Source organism: Ixodes scapularis, unplaced genomic scaffold (assembly GCF_016920785.2).
Source record: "Ixodes scapularis isolate PalLabHiFi unplaced genomic scaffold, ASM1692078v2 ptg002085l_1__unscaffolded, whole genome shotgun sequence".
NCBI classification, from domain to species: Eukaryota; Metazoa; Arthropoda; class Arachnida; order Ixodida; family Ixodidae; genus Ixodes; species Ixodes scapularis.
The window spans coordinates 207,179-224,382 of NW_024610231.1; the positions used below are offsets into that span (position 1 = coordinate 207,179).

A 17,204-nucleotide genomic window follows, 5' to 3' on the forward strand; every position below is an offset into this window, starting at 1 on the left:
AAGATATCGTATTTCAAATACTTTTTGAAGTATCTTGGTATCTTGCAAACACGTTTGATTGAGAGTATTTGATACTAAATTTTAATTACTTTGCTGAGTATCCTTGTATTCATTACCTGAAACACACTTTTGACATTCCTTCAATTTTCCGAGTTTTTCGGTATAAAGTGGCGTGGGCGTCGCACGAGCAAACGTGAACATTCTTTCGAGCAACCAAATCCTGTTGCTATCTACGATAAGCTACTGTGACTTACATTGAGCTCGTGAAAACATCGCTTTTTTGCCGATTGTGACTCGTATTTCACCCCAAAGTACGTACAAGGAAGGTTTTCCCCTCGCCTTTCCAAAGGCGCCTTTTGTTTCCTAGAGTTACCTCAAAACAATTCTCAAACAAAAGGGGTGGTTTTACGGAAGATTGCCACACTCAGGCACAACGCAGAACGGGGAGCGACCCGCGATAACAATGCAAACTTCAATGTCAAGATAATAACAAACAGAAGAAAATGAGAAGTAGGCATGTAAAGGAGACACTTTTTTTTTGCATGTTGTAAATTTTACCCCGCTATGCCAAAACGTTAAGGTTTATTTTTTTTATTTTTTTTATTTGGTTGTCAGCCCGGCACTTATTGCTCTCGAGAACACTGTCTGTAAGCGAACATTGATAACCAGAGAACAGGACAGGAAACGAACTGCGAGCAGGAGGACCTCTCAAAATGCCAAAAACAATCATTTCCCAACATTGAGTGCCTTTCTGAACGCAACCTACTTGAAGGAGGTGCGACCGGTGCCGTGGTTATTATGTGCGCTCTGTTCGTTATACATTCACTCATTTTCGTATCCCAAGTTCGTTTATAGTGAACTTTTCAAATAGAACATATGAATTGTAGTTAAATGATGCGTCTAAGGTGCGCCGCATTCAGCAATGTCTAGCTAAAGCGACCTTTTTTTTTTTTTTTTTTTGTTCGAGAGATGTTTTGCAACATGTGTCAGTGATATTCTGCTCCTCATAGTTGAACGAAATAAAGTAGCTCTACTGCGTTTTTTTTTCTTCCGTTTTGTGTTGTTGCGTGCTAATAAACCATTCTGGTAAACCAGATTTGCTCAACTGCATAATTGTGTATGTCACCGACGTCGACACAAATTACGCAATACGGAAGTATCGTCAAAAGTAATTGAATTACATTTCCAAATATTTGTGCTCTACTCAAGATTCTTTACAGTGGAAGTAACTTGAGTAGTATTTTAAATTCTTTATAAAACAGGTATTTAGTAACTTAAATACTTTTATTGAGTACCTTGTCCAATACTGGTTTCAGCCAATCTCTTATAACTTATGAATAACATAACGATTAGTTCTGAAACGTTCACAGTTAGTCCGGACCGCTAGCGCTGCATTCGGATGGAGATTGGACGTTTGCGATGCGCAATAGCTTTTTACAGGAAAAAACCACTGCACCTTTCTTAGGGGTGTGGGAGGGGGGTGGGGGGGGGGGGGGGGGGGGCATTATGCACTTTTGTAGGGGCCCTGGAATATTCGAAAGTTTTAAGAGACTCATTTTTATGTTTACACTCCGGCATTGTTTCCACGCACACCATAAGTTTTAAACATTTTTTTGTAGATCGGCTTAAAACATTATTTGTTCTCTCTTAAAGTCGATGTTTAAGTTTCGCATCAAAATGACATGTTTGGTTGATTTCCTCAAACCCAGATAACAATTCATCCAAAATGGGATCCAGTAATGCTCAACTACGACTACGCAATTCTCAAGCTAAATAGGTCCCTGGACTTCAACGGCACGGAGAAGGATCTTATGCCTATTTGCCTCCCAGAGGATCGCCAGTCATTCACGGGACAGATCTGCACAGCCAGCGGATGGGGAGTCACGGCGAACGGTCAGTTTTAAATTTGTGATTAGTATGAACACTTGGTTAAAACTGAAGTAGCTGAATGATATAATACTGATAACAATTAGGTAGCTTACTTTTGTCCCCATGTTGTGGCTCGTTACGTCATGCGTGGTCACATCCCTGAATTACTAAGGGCTGAGATTCCTTCAAACAGGCGTCTTAATGTTTTTCACATGAACCCCGTACCCTACAGCTAGATAAAGGAATATGAAAATATACCTAGACCTCCATAATACTCGGTATAAAACTCATTCTCTTAACTAAATTAAGGAGAGGGCGATTTCAATATTTCAAAGGCACTAATGTGTTGTCTCTGGGAATTAAACAAAATTAATTTGCGTCGGGTCTTTTTTTTTTTTTATGAACCAAATATTACGTCCATATACCCGTAAGTCTCAAAAACCTGACGCTGTAACATTCTATATATCTGTATTTTGTATAGCGTAGAAAACACGCTATCTTGTGCCAGGTTATAACGATGTTTGAACGAATTTGGTTGTAGTCAGCATTCTAAAGGCAGTTCACAAATTACTGTCAACGGGAATCCCCCATGTAGCACAGCGTGCCATTGACTATACTCCGTCTCACTAAAACCGTGCAGTACAGTCGAAGCTACAGGGGGGAGAGTGTATGGCAACCTGCTCAATAGAAAGGAAAGGAGGAACGGGAGAGAAGGGCTGAGATTCCCCCGTTTCCTTCTTTCCCTCCTCTTGAACAGGTCGGAGTACTTTCTGTCCCTTGTAGCTTTGGCTGTATTGAACGGTTTTAGTAAGACGGAGTAGAGTCAATGGCACGCTGTGCTACATGGGGGATTCCCGTTGACAGTAATTTGTAAAAGGTTAATTATTAACCTCATTACAAAGATCGGGCTCATATGCAAAAAGTAGACTAACGCCACCCAAATCATGTAGGCTAGTAGCTTCTTTTAAAGAATATTACGTCATCGCTGCCAACAAAGCAACAAATTTTGCAAACTTTCCCTCAAAGTTTTTTTTTTTTTTTTTTTTTTTTTTGTGCTGTACGTCTGACTTTTGCTTTCATGTACAACCCTTAGGTGGAACGGTACCAAACAGCAACCTGCTGAAAGTGGACATTCCCGTTATACGCCTCTCTACGTGCAAGAGAGACTACAAAGAGGTTAGCGAAGTCTACAGAGACACCATGATATGTGCAGGTTACAGGAAGGGAGGGAAATCGACCTGCCAGGTGAGAAGTGAACATTTTACGGCGACATCTGTTATACACCGTTCACCCTTAAGCTGAGACTAGAAGCTCCGCCCTCAGCGCGAGCTCGCTGGCTTCCACGATGCTTTCGTTGCGCGTGCCTGCGCGTTCACACTGAGCGTTCCACGCATGCGTGACGCCGCCATTGCTCTAGTTCGCAGGACGTATACGTGCCAATGTACGGGACAGCTTGTGTCGTCTGGTGCTCTGCTCGCGCAGACCCACAGTAAAGTTCCCGCACTTGCGTAGAGACTACAGTTACCACTATCATAGCCTCCTCTATACTCAAAAAGCCTAGCAGTTCGACAACGGAGCCATACAGTGCCCGGTCGCAGATTTGGACCGTGAGGATCTGGTAGCAAAGAGCCATTTCTCAGGGAACCTGGATGTCAGCGCACACCTTTTGCAGCGGCAAAGACCCGAAACACACTTGTTCGCTCGGGAGAATCGTTTTTCGGCGTCTCGCCGCAGCCGGGCGCCAATCACGTAGCCCTCCTTTCATCTGTTGTCTGCCGCTCTACCTTTCCATTTCGGCGGCCGGTTCTCGTGGCGATCTGCCAGGCTTTGATAGCATATAGGAGGCTATGCCACGATGCATGCCAGCAGCGGTGGAGCAACGAAACTGGCTGGTGAGATCGGTCTATTTCGTTGTCGTCCTTCGCGAAAACTCCCGGTGCCTCGAACATGCACGCGCAGCCAGAGAACGCGTCGAAATCAACGAGCGCGTGCTGGAAGCCAGTTGTTTGAAACGAAAAAACTCAATAAACGCTTGCTGGAGGCAGCAGGTGTTTGAAGGAGACGTCCCACCTAAAGTCCCTCGATAAAATTCACCCTTACAAGCACCACCAAACATTGTAGTGGAAACGCGCAAGACACGTGCCGCGAGCGGGAGCTCCGCCGCCATTCGCTTTCAAGGGCCGCTCATTTCGGTGCTGCGCCGCCATTTGCTTCCAAGTGCAGCTCGGGATACGGGCCTCGTGCACTGACGCATTCCACGTTACTTGCGAGACAAACGCAAACACATCGAGGGGCTTTAGTCCCACCGTCCTCACTTTGACAGTGGTTGTTGACGACATCCTGTTGCTCCAGCTCATGCATACGATCATTCGAGCAGACAAACTTGAGCGCGCCGTATGGCTAGACCTCGGAGAATAGACCGATTTCACCAAACGCTCGGCATATGCGTGAAGCCGCCATACCTATAGACGCTTTGCAGCAGCTGTGCATTGGTGCCGCCATAAGCGACCTTCAGTTTTTGTTGCGTCTTATTACAATTACTTCACTTGATCGTCACCGCAGCAGGGCAGGTTATTGCCGTTTTAGGTTCTGCTGTGTCTTTCTCCACAGCACTGACCTTTGTGGAGGCTCGTCAACGCCCGCTTTAGTTGCTTGGCATCTGGGAAAGACAACTGAAGGTCATCAATGGCGGCTGTAATTCGGCGCGTGTGTAAAGCGTCTATAGCCCGAGGCGGATCGTGCCTTCTCGTGCGCTGCGTGCGCAGAGCTCCAACGAGGTTGTCGCAAGTGCAGCTTGACGAACGTTCCCTCGATGCATTGCGGCAGCGGTGGCGTGGCCAAACTGGCTGGTGAGATCGGTCTTTTAACAGCGGGTCCTAAGAGCGCGACTTTCAGTTTCGGCTCGCTGAGGAGGCTGGTCGTATAGATGGGGTACGGATCAGGCACGGGAGTGGAATCGAGAGCGGAAGAGGCAAAAATAGCGTGGAAATCCTCAGAGTCGCGCTCAGGAGGGGGTGCAGAAACGACGACGCCACCATTGTAGCAAATACCTGGAGCGCCAAGCTTCTGTCGCCGGAAATAAAAGTTACGTGATAGCGAAAATTCACTCGGTCTTTTTCTTGATGGGTTACCTTTTGAGACATGAAACGCTTTTTAACGCTACCCCCCAATCCCGAACTTTTGTCCGTCCTTCGGTCCGTCCATGCATATTCCGACAAATTTATCGCGGCAACTCACGTCACGTCACTTACGCATCAATTCAGTCTCCCCGCTAAATTGGCCTTTAAAATCGATGTCGCGTGATCTGATGTCAAGAGACCTACAGGGAAATTGAAGTTCCCCGCTCAATTTAGAAAAATTGACGTCACGTGACTAATGCACCAATAGACCATTTGCTATATCCCCCAAGTGCCCCGGCCCCCGTAAAAGAATCACGGGAACGGTGTTCCTTCAGCCCAGTAGTGATTGGTAATTTCGACCCTATTCTTGGCTACACAAGTTCTGAGCGTAATTCGGAGTCACCCTGAACAAGCGCCTGATATACCCCAATGACCTGTCATATCGCTTTTAAAATTTCTCCTCAATGTCAGCGTTTTTGGTACTGTACATGCTGTCCGCCCTTCAACCTGGATGGGCTGAAAAAATTTCTTACATTATTATCATGCTGATATTAAGTTAGAAACGCTAAAAATGCTATAAACAGCCCCGCGGACTCCAAGCTAAATCCTGGTTTTTGTTGTTGTGAATTATCGGCTTTTTAAGCAATTCCTGCTAAACAACAATCACGAGAATGATAATATTGTAGGAGATTTCTGCAGCCCAGTCAGGTTGAAAGGTGCATCGCATGCGCAGTATCAAAAATGCTAACGTTGACGAGCAATTTTAAAAGTGATATGACAGGTCCTTGGGGTATATCAGGTGCTTGTTCAGGGTGATCTCGAATTACGCTCAAAGACTGAGTAACCATGGAGTTGGTCCAAAATTAGCGATCGTTAGGAGCTTAACGAACGCCGTTGATTCATTGAGTGCGGGCCGGGGCACTTGGAAATACTGCAAATGGTCTATTCAGTTTCCCCTCTGAATGTGGCGAGAAAATTAATGTCAATTGACCTGCCGTTACGCGACCTACAGACAAATTCAGGTTGACGAAAATAATCCATGGAGAAGGGAAAAAAAGGGGGACAAAGTGCAAACACAAATCTCCAAACACAGCTAGGTGACTGATGAGCGACCGAAAAAATCCGCTTGGTATATCCAACCAGGGACCTCTCCGTTTCCAGTGGAGCACTCTACCAACTGAGCAAACCAGGAGTTAGACGTCATTAGAGCAAACGGGTTTTATCGGCTGACACCAGTCTAACACCACAAATGATGAGCAGCGGCTGATGAAATAATAATATGCAAGCCGATCAGATGCAGCTGATAAGATGCAAGCCGTTCACCCTTGTTGGTGTTAGACTGGTGGCAGCTGATAAAACCTGTTTGCTCCACTGACGTCTAACTCCTGTGTAGATCAGTTGGTAGAGCGCGCCACTGGAAATGGAGAGGTCCCGGGTTGGATACCAGGACCAGGCAGATTTTTTTGGTCGCGCACCAGTCAGCTAGCTGTTTTTGGAAATTTGTGCTTGTGCTTTGTCCCTCTTCTTCCCCTTCTCCTGGGATTATTATCGTCATTCTTGTCCAGCTCGCTTGCACCTTTGCATTTAATTGCATTATCATCAAATTCAAGTTCCCCGCTAAATTTCGCAGAAAAATTGACATCACGTGACCTCTGCACAAATTATGTTTATCGCTAAATTTGCCGAGCAACGGGACCTACAGACAAAGTCAGTTTAAAATGAAAATCCTAGGACACCTAAGAACTTTTTATAAGTTGTGAATCCGAAAGCATGCCGCCTGCGATGTTTTGCTTCCGCCTCGCGTTGTCGAAGGGCCTCGTCTTCTTGCAGCCTGAGACGCTTTGAATCGCGACCCGCCTGCACCTCACGATTTAGAAAGGCTTTCGCACGACCTACTGTAATCCTGACCTGCCCACAGAAGAATGTGCCCGTGTACATTTTTTACTATATAGCCGCGGCCGCAGCGTTTCGTCACGCTATTCGCGGCGCTGCATGAAGGCTTTTTTCATTCCTACTGGTATCCACATATAAATCAAAGGTGCGCAAGGCGCGGCGGCCTTATCTGGCCCTGACCTGCTCTGCTCGCGCACTTTGCGGGATGAAGTCCTCAATCGGTGGTCGCGTGACAAATTCGTCACTAGAGTCGCCGGCTGCCACTACAGGCGCTATTTATGGGCAATCCGAAAACGTGATTTATTTCGACGATGGCACAAGAGCAGTCGGGAATCAAAAAGCTCGATTTACACCTAAGATCTTCTTATAAGTCGTGAATGCGAAAGCATGCCAGCCGCTCGTCCGCTCTCTTTTTCGTCTGCTGCGTATTTTTCGTCGCTGGTCAGCGCGCGTGCTCCCCTGGTGACCTTGGACGCTGCGTGTTAACGGCGCGCTGATGGAGACGCAGCGCCATGGGGTGAGCGGTTGTGGAAACTGACGAGCGCAGCGGCCAATAGAAGCCCCGTCGACGCGCTCCAGCCAATGGAACCGAAGGTGAAATCGCGTAAACTAGGTGCCGTTTTCGAGCTTCAAACTGATGACGTTAGCTCGCTCCATGGGACAGTTAATGCTTTCGCATTAAAACATCCTTGCGCTTCCCTGCCTGAGAAACGCGCTCTTTCGATCCAAGCACAGCCACGAAATGAGCTACGCTTAGAGTATCGGCACTCCGTTCCCCGATATTGATGTGGGCGCCGCCATATTGGTGCTTGTACAGAGCAGCTTCAACTGCCGATTGCCATGATTCAAAAGACCGACTTCCACAGCATTAAATGCGGTGTTAGGAACTTCATGTAATATTGCTTTGCTCTGTAGCGAACTGTTCAAACATTTGTGGAGGGCGGAAAAGCGGTTCCTGGGATTTCAGATAAAGCTTCACATAAATGGCAACCATGAGTTTAAGCCCCAAGATAGGTAAGTGTGGTTACTCTGAAGCCTAGATTATTTAGTGGCACTAGATCCAAGCAAACATGAGAGCGACTCACCCTGCTGTGTTCTACTGCTGCTGCAGCCCGCTGGCGCCATGCTACGGTACGCGTTCCCAAAATACAGATATTATCAGCCGCACGCTGTGCGGACCGCGCTCTAGACTGTGAACCGCGTTTGGGTCGCAGAAAAGCCTTTACCGCGATCCCCCAATGACAAAGCGAGGCACTTCATTGGCGACAGCGTCTTCCATAGGGAGACATGCTGTGGGCAGGTCAGGATTGCAGTAGATCATGGGCATTGGTCTGTCTTCTAGCGCGTTGCGCCGCTGCTCGTTCCGCCCGCCGTGTATTCGGAGACTTGACTGTGGTGGCGGATATCGCTGCCTGCCTCCTCGCTCCTCGTGCTTCGTTATTCCCGTATCCTAGTTCGTAAGCGGTGTATTTCTGTGGACGGGCAGGTTTAGTTACTTCCGAGGTTGCAGCCGCCAACGACGTAGATGCTTGAGGCGCCGCTATGTTCGTCTGCGTCGGGAGGAGCAGAAGTGGCAGATTGCGCGCCACCGTGTTCGTTTTACCGGCGCGGGGCCCGCAGTGCCATGGCGCGCGCCAGCCAATGGGAGCCTATCCATCAAATCGCTGCTACAAACTACAGGCTTCGCTTCATTGGGACATAAGAGTTTAGGACAGTTAATGCTTTCGCAATAAAATAAACACATTAAGATGCAATCCCGTCTTATATGCTACATTTCATGTGTTAAAGGACTAGGAAGGTAAAGGTCGATGTTAATTCTTATAATACAGTCGCAGACAGCTTAATTAACGTAAGGCGCGGCGAGCTACCACAACCTATTGCATCTGGAGCGCCAGACGAAGGCAGCCGTCTCTTTTGTCTCGGCGGAACCAGAATCTCGGTGCACCGGCAGCAGACCTCTTCCTCAGCGCCGCGCGGAAGCGCGCAGCGTGACCACAGCGTTATGCGCATTCCTACTCTCGGAAGCGAGATGTCCACTCCCGTACGGGAGGAATTGTATAGGCGCGCTGCCTCATCATCAAGGCGCATTCACGATGGCGTTCGAATCGCAACCGCCAAGCGGACCCGCTCGTTTTCATCATCAAATGGGCGTGAAATTACTAGGAAAACGCGTACGCAGCCGCTTTGCGAACGCAGTTCAGCCTCCGGTGTGAATACGGCGTAAGGGTGATCCAGACTGCTCGTGGCTAATTGGGCTCGTTTCCAATAGGAAGCGAAACTTCGTCTGCTTCTTTCCAGAGGTTGTGGTAATGTAAGAACGCTGAGCTCTGATTGGCTCTGATTGGAGAATAGTGGGTAGACCTCACAGCAAGTTGTCTTGATGTCTACCCACTATCTTTCAATTAAAACCAATCAGAGCTTGCCGTTCTGACGTTTAACACAACCCCAGCAATAAAAGTAGACGAACTTTCGCTTCGTATAATACGCGAAGGAGAGAGAAGTTGATTGTCAGTAAGCGTTTTCTCATTTTCGCTCAGCCCCTCCGCCCGCAATCCTCCTCTCCACTCGACAATGCGCGCATGCACCCAATCTGCGCTGGACGCGCACGCCTTGAATTGAAAACGTGTTCTATTGTGTCAGTTACTCCTTCCTTTTAAATTCAGCTCTCTCTGTCTAATGCAGATTAGCCTGGGTGGAATGCGTTCCCCTTAGTAAGGTTTCATAAAGATCTTTTCTGAACGCAAACGTAAGGTTGTCGCTACCTTTGTACTTCGCCGAGCGATTGGACTGCACTTGACCGCGACGTAGGCACGTTTGTAAGCGGTGACGTTTCAAAACGCGAGTGCGCAATCTTTTGTTTCAGGGAGACTCAGGAGGCCCCCTTCAGTGCAAATCTACAGACGGTCGCTACGTGCTCGCCGGAATGACTTCGTGGGGTGAGCTCTGCGCGGCTCCGCGCGAACCCACCGTTTTTTCGAGGATTGCCACCCAACTGTCCTGGATCGAGGAGGTCACGGGAACATCTCCGTGAGGACGACTTGAAACCTCCCCGCAAAGCATCGCACGTGTTGCACCCGTCCAAGTCACCTGAAAGCCAGCTGAACTGTCGGCAGACGCTCACCCAAAGAGGGCGTACAATGCAGGAACTGTCACGTTGCTCAAATTTTGCGATTAAATTATTCTTTTTTGAAATTTTGTTCTCTCTGTTAAAAAAGGTTGTTTTACTAAATTCAAATAGTTGCGCATCCATCGGCCCTTTTTAAAACCCCATCAAGCAACACTAGCAGCCGTCCTTTGTGAGGCACTAGCCTTTGATTGCATCCTTGTCCTCGCCAATCGCTGACGCAGCCGTCCTCATGTGCAGTACATGCGCAGAGTACGTGCTCATACTATGGCGGAGTCAGATAACTGGTGCAAGTGCTTTATACTTTATGGCACGCACTTCAAAGCGTGAGAGCAGTAGTTGCTGGAAGTGAGTGTTCCACGTAGCAGACACATGGGAGATTTTTAAGACGCCACGTCTCGCAGAAATACGATGTCCACCTTTCTGATGACCCTCTCAAACTTTTTTTTCTCTGGAATTTATGGAATCCTATTCAAATTGCCGGGAAAACGCTGCAATCCCTATCGAAAAATCTCAATTTTATGAGAAATTTTGTGTCCAATAAACACATATGAATCATACAAGATGTATAAGGACATATAAGAACCGCATAAGAACTATGTAAGAACCATTTATAATATATAAGAACATATAAAACCCATATAAGAAACTTTTGAGAAGTTTCTTACAAGTTTATTGTACGGTTCTCATATGTTGTTATCTATATCCTATATAGTTCTTAGATTGTTCTTATATGTTCTTATATATCTTGTATGATTTATATGTGTTTATTGGACACAAGACATTTCTGATACAAATTGCTTTTTCACTCGGGAATCTCAACTTTATTAGGAATCTGTCCCTGGATATGCTCCATATCACACTCAAAATTCTTTACCCAGAGTTCGCAAAATAACACAGTCGGTGATTAAAAAAAAAAAAGGCATTGCGAACTAAGTGCAACGGCGGATTGACTGGTACTAGAGCCCGCTTTACGCTTCCGCTGTGAAGTGGTTGAGTCTACCTTGGCCGTACGGTTTCTAAATTTACATCATTCGTAGATAACCTCCGAGTCTGCTGTAATGAAACCAGCACCTAAATGCATCCCCCTAGTGCGTTCTCCACTTCTCCAATCACACATTAATTTGAGGGATTCCTTCAAAAAGCGCAAACAAAAACGCAAAAAAAAATTATTTATTTTTTATTTGACAAGCTTATTTGGGTCACGTTTGTTTTTTACATCCTTCGCTCGTTCTGTGACAAAAAGAAGTGATCGATTCCCGCTGCGTCCCGCATGATGGTGGGACAGGGACCTTTCAATAACTCATATTTGCCCAACAATAGGCCATCAATTCCCGGGGTGCACCACATTGAATCCCGCAGCTTCTACTCGGACACTCAACTTCTGGTGAAGACCAGGCGCAGTCGGACACGGGATTATCAGACTGGAGATAGACATGGGAGGTTCGCTTTTGTGCGCCTCTCTCGTCATGATGACATTCCCGGCAGTGTTCGGTAAGCGTCGTGCTAATTTCGCATAATTCGCTAACTTTCCTTTCTTAGAACTATTACGCACATTCTGAGTTCCGTTAAAAAAAACAGCTATCAACAGTTGATAAACTTCCCTCCTGTCCGTGTACGTTAAAAACTGCCTCACGAAGAAGCTGTATGAAGATAGGGTCACAACAAGGCGGTACGAAATTTGGGTACTTCGGGAAGTTTATATAAAAAGCGACGGATCGAATCGCTAATCCAGATTCATCCTGCACAACATCAACTTGGTCGGTGTTCATTGAGGTTGATCATAATGATTATAACGTTTCGTATTATAATCACTGGCAAATTCAAAACATCAGGGCGTGGCGAACCCCATACATCTTGGTATCGCTCCGCGATCATGGGATTGCGGCCTCAGTCGACAAGAACGCCAAAGAACTAAGCATTAAGGAAAAAGTGTGATCTTGCGTTTTTCGAGTTGTCAGAGACCGTAGCTTCCCTTCCGAGCTTCCCCGTAAAGTGCCAACATAAGTCCCACACCCCACCAGGCTATCCCCCTTTTTTTCTATGCAACACCAAACAAACGAACCTTCCAAGCGGTATAAAAAAATCGATGATTGAAATACTAACATCGTGATAAAGTGAGCTACTTCCCAAGCTCACTACCAGCAAAAGCGTTTGTTGGAGAGGCGCAAGCATGGTATGCAATGGCGCTCTTCAAACGCTTGTCAGCGGTCTGCGGAGTTCGTGGACCAAGCGCTGTCAACACTGGAGGCGGCAGCGGCAACAGCAGCAGCACCACCATTCACGGCAACGACAGTGCTGCCAACGCTTTCAAATTCTTCTTCAATGTTCGGGGTATTCATCGAATCGTTGGCGGTGAAGACGCCGGAGCACTCGAGTTCCCCTGGCAGGTATCGCTTCGCCGTCAGGTACCTTTCGTGAACATAGACTTGGGCCACATATGCGGCGGATCCATCGTCAACGAGCAGTTCGTCGTCACTGCCGCACACTGCGTCGACGAGTGAGTGTTCACGTTTTACATCCAGTGTATAGCCTGGAGAGCGTCTCCGACTGGCGGGTTTATAGCGCGTCCTCAAAAGTGGTCCCTCGATTCCCTCGATTTCCGCCTAATGAAGTCACAGAGATGTCATGCAGTCGTCTGCCACGAACTTGGCGGTGGCACTGCACCGGAGGTGGGTGCGGCAGACGCCTGTTCCGCTGCTGGTCACCTTCTTGCTTGACAGTTCATGGAAGCTAAGGTGGTCAGGAGTTGGGAAGCAGCCACGACAGCGACGATCACGTTCGCTCGTGCTTCTACAGATACTTCTACGACCGACCGCCAGGATCACGACAGCTCAGCACGACACGCCGGCTCATATGCCGTCAATTGTTTACCACTTCAGGACCTCATTTCATGCGTAGGCGGTACAGGACGCTGAACTCACTAGTCGAAGATGCGTTCCACGTGCTGTATACTTTCAAACTCGTACTGCATTTAAAAATTAGTACCATCGAGTGGGGCATTGGCTCGAGCGCCGTGTATGGCTTAAGGAATTCTGTCCCTCGCGCTTCTGCTCCTCGAACTTAAAGGGGCAGTGCAACGATACTCAATTGTTTTTCACTTTACATGAGCTTATTACCACTAGTGGGACTCAAGGATACTCGCACACAACGCCACTAGCCGAGAAACTCCTTTGTTTGTTGCGGTGTAATTTCAAGGACAAAAGCGAGCGTTTTCATTCAATTTCTCCTTCGCGAAACTTGTTGACGCAACTGGGGGATCGCAGTATCCTCCAGTGACGATATTTGAATGCGGCCCATAATTTGGACCCGAGCATTGCATGGGCACTCGATTTCGGTTCGTGATAATCGATTGCTCGAGAAACATTCGGGTTGTGGCCCGTGTCCAATTGCTGCAATGACGACAATAGCCGAAACCATAACAATGTCCGTAACTCAGCGCGTGTCCTGTGCCTTGCCAACCCCAGAGCGTGGTTATGATCAACGTTTCCGGCATAAAATCTGCTCCAGATCACGTGGCCGCTTGTTCTGACTGCGAATTGATGGGGGGAACGCTGCTCGTTTTTCTTTAATTTTTCCTGCGACTTGGATCGCGTGTGGTGAAGAACGAACGTTTGTTTCACAGGTCATTTACGTCAGAAAACTGTTCTAAGTGGTATTTGCGCAAAGCACTAATATCGTTGCATCGTCCCTTTAAATTCATTTTCAAACTTCAAAACATGATTCTATTTCCGGCTTTGGCATAAAATGAGAATGGCAAGGAGGTTATCCAGTTCCTCTGACCCTAGCGCGAGCTTTTTAACTTCGATAACCCCTCGGCTTCTCGTCAGCTTCGACCTGCAGCCAATGAACGGCGAGAGGCGTTCTTTTTCTGTCAATAAATATAAGGGGCATTCAATGGACACCATATTTGAGGTCTCTGTTTAGAGTGCATACTCAGAATGAGCTCCCATTACTAGGTTGCTAAGACCGACAAACTTGATGGTGTGAACTGTTCGTTGCAAAATAACTGTGGAAGCTGGCCATCAACACGCGCTCAGCAGTTGCGCACACAGCTATGGCCGCCAGTGAATACCCCATACAGTTGTAATACAACTTACGCGTTAAGAACCCACAAAAGAATGCTCTCATGTCAGTCTTTGAGTGCCGTGGCGACGTGCGCGACCGAAAGCGTCGCTGTGGTCGGCCTTCCACGATTGGCCGAACGCTGACTATGGCGTCAGAAAAGGACTTATCATCGACGGAAATAAGAGGAATGAAAGAACTTTAATTTTGACGGTGTCGGCAGTGTTTTTTGGAGAGCGCAATGATTTCAAGCTTCCACCATGCTATTTACAAACACCATCGAACTTGCTGTTTGCAAGGTGATGACGTCACAAGGGGGAACCATAGGAGGGTGCCATCAAGACATCTCGCCGCTAATAGGCAGTTTTCAAAGGAGGCAAGAGCTGTATGCGCGGCTGCTGGGTACGTGCTGACGGCGAACTTCCAGAATTATTTTGCAACGTGCATTCCGCACCATCAAGATTTCCCGTCTTACCAGACTATTAATGTGAGCTCGTTCTGATCATGCGCTCTAAACATCGTCCTCAAATAGGGTGTCCAGTGTTTACACCCTATAGGGAGTATTCACTGGCGGCCATATCCGTGTGCGCTGCTGCTGAGCGCGTGCTGACGGCGAGCTTCCGCAGTCCTTTTGGAGCGTGCATTTAGCACCATCAAGGTTGCCGGTCTTAGCAGGCTATTAATGTGAGCTCGTTCTGAGCATGCGCTCTAAACATCGCCCTCAAATATGGCGTCCAGTGAATACCTCCTATACTCGTTGCGTTGTTTCGGTTCGGTCCCTGCACCTTCTAAAATGGCTGCCAATGTGTTTTTTTTTTTTTTTTTTGCATGTGGCGGCTTATTTTGTCTTGTGGTGTAACCTGGTGATGGCATCTGGAAAGTTTTATTTAGGAAACTTGTGTTTCTGTTTTCTTCTTTTATGTACCAGAATGGTGAATATATGTCGTTGAACCTCGCGCCTTATGGCGAGCACTGTAATTTCAGAATTAGTAACAAACTCTGAATTCGATGACTGCAAGTTTGGAAAAAAAAAAATATCTAAACGAATAACAAGATAGTGACACCAGGGTGTGACGTTGTGGTGCCACTGCATAGTACCGTGTCTCGAAAATTCTATTACGAGAAAAATGTCCTAGGTTGAAGGCATGCTGACATTAACTAACCTTCGAGTCATTAATAAAAAAAGAATACTTCATAAAGCATTCTACAGTGTTAGAGAAGTAAAAATGTGTGCTGCAAGTGGAAAAGAAACCTTGTACTCGAAGGGTCTAGAGCAGCAAAAAGACGGTTTGGCTAGTTGAGATTATTAATTTCTGAAACAAAAAAAGCTATAAGAGACAAGCAGAAACGACAAGGAAGGCCTCCTCAACCTGTGTTTCCACTGGTCCGCTTTCCTGAAATAACCCTTTTGTTTTGAGATATCCAGTGAAACCATAACCTATCTCGAGCCCTTTAGTAAAATCATAAACAAGGGCAAATTAAGTCTGTTTATATTTGGTGCTAACAATTTCAATCCCAGTCTTTACTTGTAATAAAAACATCAGATACGAATTGCTTCATACTATAGAGAGTTTGTGGTGCGGCACTTGGAAATTTTCTATAAAACATGTTAGCTCCACGTTCGCGGTAGTATTCTTAAAACAGAATGAAATCTAAGAAGTGAAAGCTGATAAAAAAAAATACGCTGTATTTCTTTTTTTTTATTTTACCTTGCGTTTTCTTTGTGCGCTCTCTGCTCTAGGTCTTTCGCACTAAGCTACGCTGTAGTGGTCGGGGACCAGAACGTGAACAAAAAGGATTCTACCGAGGACAGAATTGGCGTGTCTTATGTAAGTGTGCCTTTATCATCGCGTATTTCAAGAGCCTGCTAACCGCGAAAGCTTGCTGCAGGCCTCAGAAACGCGACAAATATGACAAGCCTTTATACTCGCGATTTGACGCGACTGATGATAGGATCCTAACCTTTACTTACTTACTAAAGTAAATAGTGCGCAGCTTCGTTTTTGTCTTCTTAATACAGCTGTGATTAGGGTCACAAATATTAGCATCATCTTCACGTCAGTTATAGGACCGACTCAAACTAAACACACAATGTCCGCTTATCGAGTTATCAACGTTACCTTGCGTTCATATGATTTACCGCGGGAATCGGGGACGCCAAGCTGATATCTCTCTACCTCGGTAATAAGTGTAAAGAGAACGAAAATATGACCATTTACCAGGTAGCCGTTGTCGTTGCCCTTATAATGATAATTTGTTTTCCATCTTGTGACTCTCAGTTGACTTAAGTGAAAGACGCGTTGTAGGTCCTAAACCTACTACTCCTCTAATGCGCGTGCACTCTCCCTTCAACCGACGTTGTCTGGAACGCGTTTTCGACTGGTGTGTTTAGCGTGATATCACAGCATACCTCAAAAGTGGTCCAGAAGGGACAACAAATCACGTCACAGGAGCCGGCGTCTCATGCTGTTGCATATCGCGATCCTGGCGGTTGGTTATAGAAGTCCTGACGAAACGTAAGACCGAACGCAAGTGCCGCTGTCGTAGCGGTGTCCCAAATTTTGACCGCTTTAGTTTTCGTGGACTGTAGGGTGAAGAACCAAGCTTCGGCAGACCAAGAGTTCACCCCAATACAAGTACAAATCTAAAACCCTAAATCCAAATTCAAATCCAAATCACCATGTCCACCCCCGCAGCTGTACCACAGCCATGATCACGGCAGGCAACAGCATGAAGCTTCTATGGCGTCCATAGGAAGAAACAATGAAACCACAAATAATTAAGGTGCATTATACACTCGGAAACACGTTCAAGGCACCATACTAAGACCGATGGTGATAAGTCTGCATTTATGTTTTGGAAGACTTCGGGGCACACCCACGTATAATGTGAAAGACAACACTCGATCTGGACTTTAACTACAACTAAGGTCCCTACAGTCCCTATTATCTCCCGAATTGCCTAAAATAGTTCGGAGAGTGGAACCTAAACTTTGAGTTCCAAGCCTACACAATGGACCAAAAAACTTTCTTTAAGGACTGGCAGGTGTCTTTTATAAGCATAGTGGGCTGGTCACGCTCATATTGTTCTTTCGGGCTAGCACTTCTGTTTCTTGCTTACAGTTCCGGCAACAC

At 46.6% G+C, this 17,204-nt stretch overlaps 1 protein-coding gene across 1 annotated transcript; it reads left to right on the plus strand.

The window, feature by feature from the left end:
* Nucleotides 1-1,739: 1,739 nt before the first annotated feature.
* On the plus strand, nt 1,740-9,912 carry LOC8024912 (trypsin-1). The gene is made up of 3 exons (XM_029990289.4): nt 1,740-1,893; nt 2,963-3,114; nt 9,745-9,912. The coding sequence occupies exons 1-3, from the start codon at nt 1,740-1,742 to the stop codon at nt 9,910-9,912; spliced, it is 474 nt and encodes a 157-aa protein (XP_029846149.4).
* The last annotated feature ends 7,292 nt before the right edge of the window (nt 9,913-17,204 follow it).